The sequence below is a fragment of the Pieris rapae genome, chromosome 23, assembly GCF_905147795.1.
Source record: "Pieris rapae chromosome 23, ilPieRapa1.1, whole genome shotgun sequence".
Lineage (NCBI taxonomy): Eukaryota > Metazoa > Arthropoda > Insecta > Lepidoptera > Pieridae > Pieris > Pieris rapae.
Window position 1 is genome coordinate 446,157 of NC_059531.1, and position 16,668 is coordinate 462,824.

At 41.6% G+C, this 16,668-nt stretch overlaps 2 protein-coding genes across 2 annotated transcripts; one reads left to right on the top strand and one right to left on the bottom strand.

Moving 5' to 3' along the window:
* Positions 1-924: 924 nt before the first annotated feature.
* LOC110997120 (HBS1-like protein) lies at positions 925-3,241 on the bottom strand. The gene has a single exon (XM_022265109.2). The coding sequence runs from the start codon at positions 3,115-3,117 to the stop codon at positions 1,075-1,077; it is 2,043 nt and encodes a 680-aa protein (XP_022120801.2). The 5' UTR covers positions 3,118-3,241; the 3' UTR covers positions 925-1,074.
* A 113-nt stretch (positions 3,242-3,354) lies between these two features.
* Positions 3,355-11,080, top strand: LOC110997121 (ras-related GTP-binding protein A). Its single transcript, XM_022265111.2, has 6 exons — positions 3,355-3,859; positions 3,946-4,045; positions 4,127-4,344; positions 4,889-5,055; positions 8,703-8,796; positions 9,722-11,080. The coding sequence occupies exons 1-6, from the start codon at positions 3,848-3,850 to the stop codon at positions 10,043-10,045; spliced, it is 915 nt and encodes a 304-aa protein (XP_022120803.1). The 5' UTR covers positions 3,355-3,847; the 3' UTR covers positions 10,046-11,080.
* Positions 11,081-16,668: the final 5,588 nt, after the last annotated feature.

The window sequence follows — 16,668 nt, forward strand, 5'->3', positions numbered from 1 at the left end:
CCGATAAATCAAATTACAGAATTGCAGAAAAAAAATGTAAGGCGTATAATAAAAGCAGTATTGGCCTAGTGGCTTCAACGAATCCCGTCCCTGAGGTCGTAGATTCGATCCCGGTGCACCAATGGACTTTCGATGTGCGTATTTGAACAGCTGGAACGGTTTAGGAAACATTGTTAGGAAACCGACATGTCTTAGACCCAAAGTCGACGGCGTGTGTGAAGCACAAATGGCTGATCACCTACTGGCCTATTAGATTAATAAATGACCATGAAACAGATACAGAACTCTTAGACCCAGAGCTAAAATGTCGTAGCGCCATTGATTTTTTATTTTTCTAATCGCGCAATTTTGTTTTAAATAGAATTTTTTCAAGTTATACTTCTTCTGGTGCGTTAGGGAAAAATAATGAAACTAAATTTTTACGATGCGCGCCCTCAAAGTCACAAAAAGCCGACACCCTGTAGTTATCAATTTAAAACAAATATATTCATTTCTTTAATTAGTAGATATTTTGTTTATACATTTAAATAAACTTTATTTAACTAGATAATGCGCCATAATAAATCTTTCAATGGTTTTAATACCTTTTTTCTATTGTTAGTGTCGATTTTCTACAAACACAGAATAAGGCGAAATATGTTTTTTTTAAAGATTGTCTTTTTACGCGTATACATAAGTACACACAATGCTCTTAAACTAATATTATCATTTTAATGAAACCTAAAAAATACTGGAAACATTTCCGTCATTTGTATTTAAAATAAAAATCTAGATTTAAAGAAATTACTGAAAACCTCGATTGTATGATTTAAATTTATTTAGTTCATAGTTCTCTTGTTTGTCTATCTCTAATATTTCCCTTTGAGATGACTTATTTCTAACATTCATATTATGCAAGGATAAATATCAATAAAATTCTAAAAATACTCTAATAACTTTTAATGGTGTAATAAATATAATTTACATTAACAATATGTAGTCATTTTTATATCACTTTTATGTATAGCACAATACAATTGTACATGAATTTCCTCTCACAACTAAAATGGCTCCCTGCTAAAGTACAATATCAGATCAATCGGTATAAATCTCTGTGACAAGTCCTGCTGCTATAGTTACTCCTGCCACTCGTAACATGACACGCCCCAACTCTTTAACATCCTTATACCTCTCGATACAAATAGGCCGAGAAACTTCTATATCCACTACCGCTACTGAATTGTTTCCTAAACATCTAGGCTTTTTCTTTATCATTTCTCCTGTGCTTTTATTTAATAGAGCCTTCAATTTCTTGATATGTGCCGATTCTATTAGTGACTGGTGGTGTAGCAATACAGGATATCCCTTAGTTATCGGCACCTTAACATTAAATACAACAAGCCTTGCTTCAAATCGTGAGGTCACCGGTACCTGACAGACAGAATCACTCAGTATGTAACCTATTGATACATTTTGCATCTCTACCCCTGATAGGGTTATTGCAACTTGGTCACCAGCAAAAGCAATGTTAGTTGGTAGTTCATTAATAGCTATATTTCTGACTTCAGCCATTTCTTTTGAAGGACAAACTAAAACTTTATCTCCTTTATTTACAATGCCATTTTCAATACGACCTGCTACGCAAAACCCAGAACCGGTTCCTTTATATACATCATTAATAGACATTCGCATGGGCTTTGACACAGGCCTATCTGGAACATTAAACTTGTCTATTACATCTAGTAAAGTCGGTCCAGTATACCAGTTAATCAACTCTGATTCATTTGAAGGCTTCACCAGATTGTCTCCAGTTAGCCCTGAGCATGGCACATATGTCACATCCGAGTCTTTATAACCAGCTTGTTTTAAAAACAACTTCAACTTTTTGACAATTACATTGAATCTTTCCTGAGACCAATTGGTAGTATCAAGTTTGTTCACAGCCACAGCCAATTGGCTTACTCCTAATGATCTGACAAGCAATGCATGTTCACGAGTCTGACCTCCCAGTTCAAAACCTGACTCAAATTCACCCCGAGTGGCATCGACAACTAACAATGCAACATCTGCTTGTCCGGCCCCAGTGATCATATTAGGAATAAAATCTGCATGTCCGGGAGCATCTAAGATAATTACTTTCTTTGTTTTTGTTTCAAACTGAGCTTTACCAACATCCATTGTAATTCCTCTAACTCTCTCCTCACCAGTCTCGTCTAACACCCAGGCATACATAAAGCTTTGCTTTCCAATTTTCTTGCTTTCTTGTTCATATTTATGCAAGGTTCTCTGACTTACCTCCCCAAGCTCACAAAGTAAGTGCCCCATTAGTGTAGATTTTCCAGCGTCAACATGACCAATTACAACAATGTATAAATGCTCTTTATCAGATCCTCGTTCATTGGAGTATTTAATAGTTGGATCAATTTTGTTCTCCTTTGCTTTTGGAGTTGATTTTGATTCATCTAAATTGTCACCTCTTGATGAAACAGCTGGTGATTGATCTCTGGGTGTCTGTGGTCTGCTATATGTGGTATCATTATTTATTTTAAAACCTTTTACAACTGCAGTGTTAGCCTCTTCTGGTTTAGAAGCAATCAATATTGTTTTATCCACTGTAGAAGTTGAAATTATTGGAGCTTTATCAAGAACAGGTATAATAGGGGCAGAGTCTATGAGTACTTTGGGCTTTTCTGTCGTAACTTTGATGTTGTCCTGTTTATTATTATTTAAAATTTCATCTAGGGCTTTATTGTAATCAAATTTATGTTTAATTACTGCTTGTATAAGAATTGTATCTGGCACCGTATCTCCTAAAATATTTCGTAGTTCATCTAAGCATGACATTAGCTTAGTTTCATCCTCTTCACTCAATTTTAGTCCACGTAAATCCATGGATTCGCGACGCTCGAAAGACGGCCGAGAGTTATCGGCATCAACTTCAATTTCTGGCTCTTCTTGAATGTCATCCGACTCCAGAAATTGTGATATAGCATGTTGATTTCTGGAACGATCATATATGAACTGAGCAGCATCACTTGGAGATAAACAAACATCGTCTTCAACCGAGTGGCCGTAAACGTCTTCGTAATCGTAATCGTCTGAATAACTTCTATTTCTTATATTTCGATGGCGTGCCATTTCATACAGATTTTTATATTATTATGTTAAAACGTAAGTTAAACTCATCTCTTGTTTATTTCTAATTTTGCAAATGATCCACGAGTTTCTAAGAGCTTCTTCGTTTTGTTATTTGACTTTGACAGATTGACAGTTGACATTTGACAAATAGATAAGACATGCGGTGAATATGTACTGTGTGATTTGTGAGTATGATTCTCGTAACTCGTTACTCGTTAACTTAGAAGTTAGAGGTAATTATTATTCTCTCGTTGTTCACACGTGACGCATGTTCTTGTTTAAACATGTAACAGACCGTGTATGAAATCGTGAGCTTTCATCAGACCTCAGAAGTGTCCAGATTTAAGTAATTTCATATACTTATCGTTGGCATTTATCAAAAATTATGACAATAAACACATCTGTGGTCTGTGGATACTGGATCATACAGAAATAAATGGGTGAATTAAAACATAGAAGTTAGAACTGTGAATTAAATTATAGAGATGAATACTTAGGAAAAATTAAAATAATTGTTTGATACTGATAAACTTGATAACCAAATGCAGCTTAGATGAATTGTTACAAATTTAACTTGAAGCGTTGAATACGAAAGAAAAAATTGTAATTATCATCACTTTATAATATACGTGTTAGACACCTTTGTGTTTCGCAATACGTATAATCTCTTAGGGTCAAGTTAAAGTTATTAAGGATTAACAGTGAAAGGGATAACTTTTAAACTATAACCATGAAGAAAAAGGTATGTTGTTAATCTTATCAATTTGTTATATATAAACTTTTGTATGTTTCATGTGTTTTTGTAAGATTAATAAAAATATTTTCTAGGTATTGTTGATGGGTAAAAGTGGTTCAGGCAAGACAAGTATGAGGTCTATCATATTTGCAAACTACATAGCAAGAGATACACGCAGACTAGGTGCCACAAGTAAGTACAGTTTATAAACAAAGAAAAAATTGAAGTAAATCATATGTCCTGATATATTTAATGCATCTGTGCCTATTACAGTTGACGTAGAACATTCCCATGTAAGGTTTCTTGGGAACCTTGTGCTAAATCTTTGGGATTGTGGGGGCCAGGAGGCTTTTATGGAGAATTACTTTGCATCACAAAGAGACAACATATTCAGAAATGTTGAAGTCTTAATATATGTTTTTGATGTTGAAAGCCGTGAAATGGAAAAAGATTATCATTATTACCAGTCTTGCTTAGAAGCTATATTACAGGTATCAGTCTATTACTATTATTATTACTGTTATTTTTATTTTCTCTAGATTAAGGTTCTATATATAAATATTTATATATATTTTTTTATACAACTTCTGGGTATGCACTTCTTGCACTCATTATTTTTATTTATTATTTTCTTTTCTTACTAGGGTTGCCTGGAAGCTCGCTTATTAGCGATATGGCCACCCATTGCATCCCTTGTTTTAAGTATTGTGTTATATTGTTTCTTTCTATCAATGAAATGTGAATAAATAAATTAATAAAATTACTTATGTTTATATAAAAAAATGGGAATCTTATTTGAAATGATATTTATTTACACTTTAAGTTAGAGTAAACAATTATTGCAATTTCAACATGATTAATGTGTTATTGACCACATTGTGATTTCCTATTGCAGACTGTTATAAGAATATCATAACCTTGATTTTATATCTATAATGGTTTAAATATTTTTGAATCATTAATGATTTTGTAATTATGCAACTCTCCTACTTGCTACTATATATAGCTATGACAAAATCTGTTACTATATTTCAGAACTCACCAGAAGCAAGAATTTTCTGTTTAGTTCACAAAATGGATCTGGTTGCTGAGGAAAGGCGAGACGAAATATTTAAGAGCCGTGAAGAGGATCTTAAAGGGCTTTCAAAGCCATTAGAGTGCACATGCTTTAGAACAAGTATATGGGACGAAACACTATATAAGTAAGTTCTATATAGTTTCATATCAGGGACACATTCATTTTAAATATAATGTTTTCTTTATTGCTTTAAAAAAAAAACAAAGTGATTCTATAAGATTTGTTTTAAATAGCCTTATGAGCCTTGATAATTATAAATTTTGAATGTTACATTTTATGTTTTGTACACTGAATCATTATTTTCTCTTATCATATACTAGCAACCCGCCCCGGCTTCGCACGGGTGAAATGCTGATACTAAATACACTACAGAAAATCTGTGAACGTTGTATATAAAAATGTGGGTTATCCATAAGAGATGGACATCACGGACTTTTCTGTAGACCTTTTCAAAGTGTACAATATTTAGTGCATTATTTTGATAAAACTCGTAGGGTTCAGCCTGCGTTTGCAATGTAAGCGGAAAAAAATTAATTATTTGCGACATCACATTAGAAACCTCAAAAATAACAGTACTTCTCCACTATTTAATGGATGTTATTATACATATAAACCTTCCTCTTGAATCACTCTATCTATTAAAAAAACCGCATCAAAATCCGTTGCGTAGTTTCAATGATTTAAGCATACAAAGGGACAGAGAAAGCGACTTTGTTTTATAATATGTAGTGACGACAATTTTCCGCAGCTCAGAAAGTTTGCAAGAAGCTTGATTTGTGCGTTTGGAATTAATTATAAATGCCAACAGTTCTCTTTATTGATAAGAGTCAATCAACGCATAACTTGGAAAATTATTTACGTATTTGTATCAGTGGAAAGGATATAAATACCGATGGATTAGTTTCCCAAATTCCAGCTCAAATGTCTCATTGATTACGGTGTATTTAAATTTCGTAGTTTGTAACGTTTTCAAATTTAACGATTTAACCATATGTACCATGTTTTTTTTTCGAGTATCTTCGTTTATAGTAGTGTATTTTCGTTTATTTTCGGGTATCTTCGTTTATTTTCGTTATCCTTTTCGACTCTTTTCGAGTATCTTCGTTTATTTTCGTGTATTTTCGTTTAGTTTCGTGTATTTTCGTTTAGTTTCGTTATCCTTATTTTTGAATATCTTCGAGTATCTTCGTTTATTTTCGTTTACCTTCGTTAATTTTGGTGCATTTTCGTTTGTCTTCGTTTATTTTCGTGTATTTTCGTTTACCCTCGTTTATTTTCGTGTATTTTCGTTTACCTTCGTTTATTTTCGTGTATTTTCGTTTATCTTCGTATAAACGAAAATAATTTCGGGTATATTCGTTTATCTTTTTGGTTAAGGATTAATGCTGTATTGGTTAAAATCGCTTCGAAAATAATCCATTATTTGTCGTAAAAAGTAAATGACAAAAAAAAGTTATTGTGGGTTATCCATAAGACATAGACATATACCATCCAGGACTTTTCTGTAGAACTTTTCAATGTGTACAATACTTAGTACATTATTTTGATAAAACTCGTAGGGTTCAGCCTGCGTTTGAAATGTAAGCGGAAAAAATGTAATTATTTGGGTCAATCAACTTTTATTTGTCCTATAGGTACTTTGTATTGTCCCTGACCAATAATCGCAGTTCTAAAGAAAATTAAGTGGTTTTTTGGCATATATCGCATTTATCTTATTATTAAGCTAACATACGAGTAAAGTTTTTTAAATAAATCACTATTAAACTGGAATTTTAATGGTTGTCCAGGTGACAAAATATCTGAATGTAGCGTTTTTTTATTTGTCCCCCAGTAGCTATTTACAATGAAACATTACTTTACACAAAAAAATATTATATGGCAATTAATTACGCTTGTACATAATTATTCATGACAATGTTCACTAAGATGCTAGCATATAGATTTTTGTTTGTTTCATAATTTTACCGAATTTTTTGCATGTTCGTTTTGGTCCCTATTATATTTTATTATTCCGACTTCCACCGGACAACGGTAAAAAAGTTCCGAAACCGAAACATAAATGGAGTGATCAGTGCCTTGACAATAAGTCAGTCGATTTGTTGACAACACTCATCCAACCGTCATTTTGATTTCATCATTGCCGCGGTGTCAGTCGGTCGCGCGCGTTTTGAAAAAGTGCGTGGCTTTTTTGTGTGTCTACCGGACAACCAGCACAAAAACGTTATTTGATATATCATAGTAAATAAAAGTGAAATATATATTATATTTTATCTATATTTTTCACTGTGCGTAAGACCTAATTCAAAATATCATTATTTATTATCAGAAAGCGCAAAGACTGATAAATGTCACTCGGACAACCAGTCACTTAGACAACCAAAACCGTTGTCCGTGGGACATTTTGGTTGCCCATAGGACAATTAATCATAGAATCAGCATAGAGCAATACTTTTCCTTTCAATAATAAAGTCACGTCTGTTATTTATGGAAGACAAATTGAAATCCATCCTATATTAAGTGAGAATAAAGTGACGATTCACAATTTGACTGAATTTCAAATGGTTCAGAAGTCTATTTAGTTAGTTGTCCAAGGGACTATCTTAACTAAAGTCATGTGGATTTCGGAGTCAAATTTACTATTTTATTTAAATAAATCGTTCTGCTCTATGTGAATTCTTAAAATATAAATAATTATCATAAGAAAAATGTTAAAATATAAAAAAAAATCAAATAAAATTAAAATAATAAAATTTATCATTGATGTACACTTAAAAGTTGATTGACCCATTTACGACATCACATTAGAAACCTCAAAAATAACAGTACTTCTCCACTATTTAATGGATGTTATCATACATATAAACCTTCCTCTTGAATCACTCTATCTATTTAAAAAAACCGCATCAAAATCCGTTGCGTAGTTTCAAAGATTTGAGCATACAAAAGGACATAGGGACAGAGAAAGCGACTTTGTTTTATAATATGTATTGATGTGTCGTTTTGCAAATAAACAGTTGTCATAAGTAATTTAATGTTATAGTTAATGAATAAGAATAATTTTTAGATATAAAGTTAGCTTTTGACTTGAATAAATAGTTTCCTAAAGTGGACTAATTTAATTTATCAATAAAATAGAGTTAAAATGTAAATTATGGATTCACGCTTAAAAGTATGTCTACACGAATAACACTAACTAAAGTTAAGTTTAGTTTCAGGTCTTGTTTGCAAATGTACTATAGTTCTGTGACACACACTCTTAAAAAAAGAAGTTTTATTAAAGTAGATATAATTGTGCCTTAATGTATGCATATGACCCATTGCATGTGCAGTTAGCTTGTTGGACTGTAGTTTATGGTTTGTTCACCAGGTTGAGCTGATTAATGGCGTTTATTATTTCCATGAAACAAAATTAACTGTTTTTTAAGTTATAAATTAACTAAATTTTGACTTTTAGTCAACAAATCTTTAAAATAAAAATAAAAAACGTTTATTTTGGAACATAAGATCATCAAGGTATCACTTATTACACGTCATTAAATTTGAACCTGTTGGCATCCCTACTCCTCGGTAAAGAAGACAGAGGGTGTAGGCCGAGAGAAAAAGCCGGCGTAAAATACTACAATATTTTAAACAAATATAGCAAATTAATTTCTGTGAACAAACCATACACCTACTTAATATGTGCTTGGAAACCTTAATACATATATATCATGAAATCCATATATTTAGATTTAAAAAAAATTTAATTATCAAAATTATTATCATTTTCAGAGCGTGGTCGAGTATTGTATATAAATTAATACCCAATGTCAAAGTGTTGGAGTCATCGCTCAAACAGTTTGCTGCAATTGTTGATGCTGATGAGGTATGTAATTTAATGACAACTTATTAACAATATTTAACTTTGAAACCTAACTACTAGGGTTCTCTATATCTGCCACCTTTTGTACTAAATAGATTTTATAACTTACTATGTTAAATAGTCAAAGTTTCTGGTTGTATTTTTATCTTAATTTTTTAATTTAATTTAATTTTTTTTCTGTGTACAATCTTCATAAAATCGGATTGTTGTATGCGTCTATAATTGGGGTAGCACTAGCCTTGTGTTTGTGTTACATGTATGTATCAGTGTCTACTTTGTTGGTGCAACAAATAAATAAATTTATTTATTCGAGAGAAACAAACAAAAAAACAAATGTTGACAAATAAATTAAAAGCCATCTATTGTCTCGAAGAAAAATCAAATTTTGTTTAAATGTCTAATACTCTATGGGTCAATACCATAGACAATATTTATTTATTCCTATGCTAGTGATTATTATAGTATCTAGACCATTACGCATGAGTTGGAGATGACGGTGACTTCCAAGTCGTGGACTATTCTTTCATCTATCTAATGCTTGGGCTAAGATTGACAGTATTTATTATTTATCTTTGCTTGGAAAATGTATCGCATTATCTGTACAGCCCTTGTCTAATTATTAAGTAGGTATTTCATCTGTATCACCTTGCTGTCCGTTGCTCCACAACTAAGTGATTCTTAAGGTTATGTGGAACCAGCTGCCCACTGAAGTATTTTCAAACCAATTCGACTTAGGGTCTTTCAAAAAAAATCAGCGTACCAATTCCTTAAAGGCCGGCAGCGCGCTTGCGAGCATTCTGGCAGTGCGACTGTCCATGGGCGGCGGTTTCACTTAGCATCAGTTAAGCGTCCGGCCCATCTGCCTCCTGTAACAAAAAAATTGACATAGCTGAGGGATAATGAGAGTTAATGCCAAACTAAAAATCAGGTGCTGCTATTCGAGCGGGCCACATTCCTGGTGGTCTCCCACTGCCAACGGCGAGCCCACAGGGACGCTCATCGCTTCGAAAAGGTTTCTAATATCGTGAAACAGTTCAAACTGTCCTGCTCGAAGCTGGCGGCGCAGTTTCAGAGCATGGAGGTCCGCAATAGCGCTTTCGCGGCCTTCATCGACGGCTTCACGACCAACACGTATGTGATGGTGGAGCTGTCTGATCCGAAGATCCCTTCCGAAGCGACGCTCCTCAACATACGCAACGCCAGGCGGCATTTTGAGAAGCTCGAGAAGGTCTCGGCAGACCATTACCACTGACGATGATCTCTACCGGGTATACTGTAATTGCGGTAGATTTACTGTAATTTCATTAAAAGAATTGGAATTGTTTGATGCCTATTACTGTGTAAGAAATTGTTCAAATTTGTAATTTATGGCCGAAGTGCAATATTACTTTACGTTCTTGTCTTGTGTCTTTGATTTTATTATTATTAAAAATTTTACAAATATCACCCACACATTGGCTATTGAGATTGATACAAAAATCTATTAAGGTGGGGGGGATAAATTACAGAGAATCTGCTTACATTATACTTAAACGGCCCCTTAGATATATCAACTTACAATCTAAAGAAAAATTGAGGTAACTCGCGCAAAAGTAAATGACTATTAACTGTAAAAAATATTAATAGCAAATCAAAATCAATCATTTTGGATACATTTTTGATTCTTACGTAAAGCGAACGGCAGATTCATAAAAAAAGAGTATGTACTTATGTACACGCGTTAGAAGTTATACTTCTTTCGCGTATGGAAAGAAAATAACTAAAATCCAGTAGTGATTAACGATAAATATTAAAATTAATCAAAAAGATTTTAATTAAATAAATAAATTATTAGTAAATACTATCACCGTCGCATATGAAATTGATTTAAAAACACCAAAATTATATTTATTTATTCGCACTGTTTAAATGTACTGTTACGAATCACGTGTTCTAAATATATAATTACTAGAATATACAACTTGAACATAGTTATCGATTTCCATGCCACCTAGACCTAACTTTGCGATGTCGAATTCAGGTGTCGGTGTGCGCGCGAATCGTAAAAATTCACTCTCATTATTTTTCTCCATCGCGCCAAAAGAAGTATAACTTCAAAAATATTATTCTGAGTTTTTTTCGAATTTACAAATTAATAATTGTAAATTTCGATCGATTGTAAATTCACAAGAATTTAAAGTAATATTGAAACAAACTTATTAGGCCTAGGTTTTTGACTATTAAGACAACTTTGCATGTTATATTGTTTTCTGTTTAAAATTTTATAAATCTTATATTTCGAAACAACTGCTGTAGTTTTACTTTACAATATGTAACATCTAATGTAGTAAAGAAGATGATGGATTCTTGTATGGAAGACTACAGATAAGCCAGTGAGGAATTTAGGGAATATGTTAGGTTGTTTTCTAATAATTTCAAAAAAGATTGGAAAATCATAATATTTAAGTTCAGAAATAAAAAATAGCATGGATAAAGTAAAATCTACCTGGAAAGTAATAAATGAGGAATCCGGTAAAGCGTCTAACAAACGAACCGATTATACATTAAAACTAAAAGGGAAAATAATAAAATCATACTCGGAGGTGGCTTATACTTTTGAAGAGTTTTTAACAAATGTACCACTCAGTACAACCAAGTCCCTGGATTCTTCACCTGCTGCTGCGATGTCATTGCTAGAAAAATGTGTACCTAAATGTAATATTAAATTTCATTTTAAACATATATCGTTAAAACATTTAAGCTTATTAATTTTAAAAAAGTAAAGATATATGGGGAATGTCAATAGTCATTTTAAATTCCGTTATTGATGCAATAAGCCCCGGGACCAGGAGCCGAAGAACCGGGCGAGAAAACTGTTTCTACGAAACAGCTCTCGTCGCGGTATACTTCGTTTGTATACCCCGCCGTATCGGCCCCCCACAACCCCGCCCCCGCGGAAAAAACTTTACCGCGGTACACTGCGTCGCAGAATGACCCGGAGGTCGCTGGTGACTCGCGCCCGGCCGGCGCTCGAGCCCCCCTCGCGGATAATAGTGTTTGTGACAGTGAAGACCTTATTGCTGTGCTTAGTGATAGTGATGTGAGGCCGCAGCTCTCGTCGCGGTATAGCGATGGCGAGAGCGCCCTCACGGCAACACCGCACAGGCCACGCCCCTCAACGATGGCGCCACCGGAGCAATTGCACCCAACGGTGAGTCCGCCTATTCTATCTATTCAAGAGGAGGAAAATATCGCTCATGGGCAAGACCCGGCTGAGCTGCTGGCCTTCCTAGAAGGCGACCTGCGCCCGGCACAGCCCGTATCGCCCCGTGCCGGCTATGAGTCAGATGCGCTGTTTGTTGCGCAGACGCTCATAGGCCGGTTCGCGACGGACGGGCTCGCACGCGCCATGTGCGAATATTTGTCGCAGACGCGCAGGCGCCTTTTAAACGAGGGCCTCCTAACTTCGCCGCTCTCGAGCGACGAGCACGACGCGCTCGTCCAAGTGAAGAGAGCGCATCGAGTTCTACGCCGCCCGCCGCCGCCGGACTCCGACGAGGACGCCGCCGGGTCGGCGCCTAAGCGCGTATGCGCGCAGACGACGCCCCCTGGCGTCAACCAAACTCAGCCTTTACAACATGCGCAACCGGCGCCGCTCTCCCAGAGAGACCCGCGCCGCCGCCGATTTGAAGACAAGCCCATGGCCACGGCGTCAACAAGTGCGCCCCCCGCCCACCCCGCGCCCCGCGCGGCCCTTGCTCAAACAACGCCGCAAGACGCGGCGATTACAAATTTAAATGCGATGACCGCGTCGCCGACGGTGTCCCGGCGGACACGGAACCCGAGGCCATCATGTCAGAACTGCGCGACCTCGGGTTCGAGCCTGAACACGCCCAGCCCATTCGAGCCAGGAAGGGGAGACCAGGATGTATCTTCCTGGTGATACTCCGTCGCACTCCAGACATCACCCCCGCGATCTATGGCATAACGGAGCTGTTGTGCATTCCGGGGGTGACCATCGAGTCCTGGCGGGGCAAAAGGGGCCCCGCACAATGTCATCGCTGCCAGGGATTCAGACACTCCTCGCACCAATGCCACCGGGCCCTGGCCTGTGTGAAGTGCGGGGAGGGTCACCGTACCGCCGACTGCCCCCTACCTAAGGGGGCCACGCCGAGATGCGCCAATTGCAAGGGGGCGCATCCGGCCAACCACAGCACGTGTCCGGTGCTGAAGGAGGAGGCGCGCAACAAGCGCGCTGGCACGGTGGCACTAGCAGCACGGGGCGCGCGGTCGACGTCGCGGTGGTCGCGGCGCCCGCGGCGCACATGGCGCACCTGGCGCGCCTAGCTCACACGGCGCCCATGGCGCACTTGGCGTCCACGACGCACGGGGATCATCTGGCGCACCTGGCGCTCGCAGCGCACACGGCGCCACCGCCCCAGCACCTACACCAGCTGTCCAAGCACAGCGGAGGGACGAGCCGCGCGAACACGCGCAGGCTGACCCGCGTGCTCATGGGCAGCACTTCTCACACCCGCAGGAGGTAGAGTTGGTCTCCTACAACGCCGACGCCGCAGAGGTGGGAGAAGAAGAGGACGTGGGGGGCTACAACCCCCCGCCCCCGGCGCGCGGAACCTGCCGCGCACGCCGAGGCTGGCCCCAGTAGGGCCGCCGCCGACTCCGCTCCAGTCACTAGAGCCACCAGGGCCGCTGACCAGCGCGCCGAACGCCCCCGCAGCGGGGGCCCACTGAGTGGCCAGGCGCTCCCCAGCGAGACGGCGATCGCTGAGGCGGTTGACACCGCTATGCTGGGCGCCCTATACCCGATCCCGTCTGATCCGACCTACGGAGGACGCCGGTCGCGCAGTCGAGGCGTGAGACAACGAAGATGAATTACGCCTCCTGCACTGGAACGCCGACGGCCTTCGAGGTAAAGGCCACCACTTGCGCCACATCCTTCGCACACAAGACGTGGATGTGGCGCTCATTTCTGAGACCCATCTGCGCCCCACCGACCGACTGCGTGCTGCGGGCTACTACGTCTACCGCGTAGAGCACCAGGCGGCCAACGGGGCGCCCATGCGTGGACTGGCGGTGATGATACGGCGACGGATCCCTCACCGCGCAATCCCGCCAGTCAACGGCGAAAAGATCCTGACGCTGGGGGTCGAGCTAGAACTGGGCGGGCAGCCCACAGATGTGCTAGCTGTCTATGCTCCCCCCGGCCCCAACTTCACACCGGCCGAGCTGGAGGCCACGCTCAACCAGAAGCCGACGCACCTCGCGGGCGACTGGAATGCCAAGCACATCAGCTGGCATTCCCACTCCAACAGCGCGCGGGGCACCCGGCTTCTGCAGTATGCCGAGGACCGCGGCTACCAGGTGTGCGGACCAGATGCCGCCACCCACTACCCACGAACAAACACCCACAGGCCGGACATCATCGACTTGGTGGTGCACAACCGGCCTGAACTCTACCTGGCGCAGGAGGTCCTGATGGACGAGTACCAGTCGGACCACCAACCAGTGCTGTGCCTTCTCGCGGGGGTACCATCCCCGCCCGCACGCAGCTGGAGGGTCACCGACTGGAATGCCTTCGAAACGATACTCGAAGGCACCACCGCGCCAGGCCCACCGGACATGACACCAGGCGCCGTTGACGACATGGCGGAGTCCATGACGCGGCAACTCCAGGCAGCTCTGGCGGAAGCAACGACCACGCGTCCGCCGGAGGTCGTACGCGAGGACCTAGCCCCGTTCGTGCTGAGGCTGATCAGACAGAAGCGCGCGCTCAGGAGGCAGTGGCAGCGCAATCGCTGCCCCGTGCTGAAGACCAAGCTGAACCACCTCGCCGAACGGGTCAAGAACGAGTTGGCTGCCCACGCCCAGCGCTCCTGGCGCTGGGGGAGGCGACCACTGAACCCACACGCCTTCACCAACTCTGCCGCCGCCTCTACCGGACTCCAGAGCCAAAGCGTCCACTACGCGACAGCAACGGCGCCATCACCTACGATGACAACGATCGGGCCGAAATCTTCGCTGAGCACCTCCAGCGCCAATTCTCGCCGAACGCCGCGAAATGACCAGCGCGCGTGGCAGAGGTCGAGAGCGCTGTCGAGGGCTGGCTAGCGCGCCCGATCCCACTCGATGACAACCCCATTGCCTTTTCGCCTTCGCAAGTGCGGAAGGCGATACTCCGGCTGCCACTCAAGAAGGCGCCGGGACCGGACGGCATCACTCACCAGGCGCTGCGCCACCTACCCATGAGGTGGATAGTCGCGCTGGCGCGCCTCTTCACGGGGATCATCCGGTCCCTACACTTCCCTAGTACCTGGAAGGAGGGCAAGGTGATCTTACTGCCGAAGCCCGGATAGGACTACACCCGACCGGAGAGCTACCGGCCTATCACCTTGCTCTCAACTCAGTCGAAGCTGTTCGAGAGGCTGTTGCTGCAGAGGACCTACAAATACCTGCAGCCGAGGCCCGAGCAGTTCGGCTTCCGCGGCGAACACAGTACCACGCTGCAGCTGACGAAGGTGCTCTTCACTGCAGCCGCGGCCCTCAACAAGAAGGAAGGGGCCGCCGCCGTGATGCTGGACATGGAGAAGGCCTTCGACCGTGTCTGGCACGATGGCCTCGTGCTGAAGCTCGCCGAGTCTCCACTGCCCCGCCGTATAGTCGCCGTGCTCCGCGCCTTTCTCACCGACCGCACGTTCTACCGAGACCGCGACCCATCACGGCGGGCTTCCCACAAGGCAGCGTGCTATCGCCGCTGCTGTACACCACATACACGGACGACGTCCCCTGCCCGAGCGGGTGCACCCTGGCCCTTTTCACCGACGACACGGCGTACGTGGCCACCTCGCTCAACACCAAGGCAGCAGCGGCGAAGCTCCAACGCGCTCTGGACCTCCTGCCAGAGTGGCTGGACAAGTGGAGATTAGCCGCCAACCCCACTAAGACACAGGCGATCGACTTCAGCCAAAGTAGGTTGCCGCCGCCCTTTCGATTCCTGGACCAGGACGTGCCGTGGAAGACGCCGGTCACCTACCTAGGGGTCACCATCGACCGGCAACTGTTCATGCGGCACCATGTCAAGAGAATCGCAGGGAGAGCGAAGGGGGTGTCGAGCAAACTCCGCCCCCTATTCACCGGCAACATACCCATTCGCATCAAGCTCGCGCTGTACAAGCTGTACTTGCGCCCACAGTTCACGTACGCGGCGCCGACGTGGTACTCCTACACTAAGGAGTCCAACCGGCAGAGACTGCGCGCCGTGCAGAACATCTGCCTGTGGCGCGCAGTGGGGGCCCCCCGCTACGTGAGAAACTCCACCATAGCGCGAGACATGCGGATGGAGTCCATCGACGAGTTCGTCGCGCGGCTCGCGAAGGGGATTTTTAATCGAGCGGACGGCTCTCATCCTCATCTCCAGAACATCGCGCACTCCCCCACCAAGGACTAATAGCCCGCCCCCGTACCGCCCTAAATCAGCAGGGCGCGAGCAAACATACCACCCGAAGGGGCCACATGCCCGCACGAGTTTAAGCATCCCCCTCCCGAGGGAGGATGTAACATATTTTAAGCTAGATCAAACTGCACACGGTGTGCAAATTTGATTGATATCGGTTCGGTAGTTTAGCAGTCCATACATACAAACAACGTGACACGTAATTTATATTTATAATAAGATTTGTGGTTTAAACATGGTCATTTTTAAAGAAAACATTATTTAACGGATTGAAGTTTACAATAATACATAACTTCAATTATGTATTATTGTAAACTTCGTAATTTGTATTCGTATTATTGTAAACGTTAAATATGTGTTTTCTTTAAATGTGTAAAAGTTAATTACTGTACTAAAATTTAATTTACTGTCGTCCGCAAGAAGAG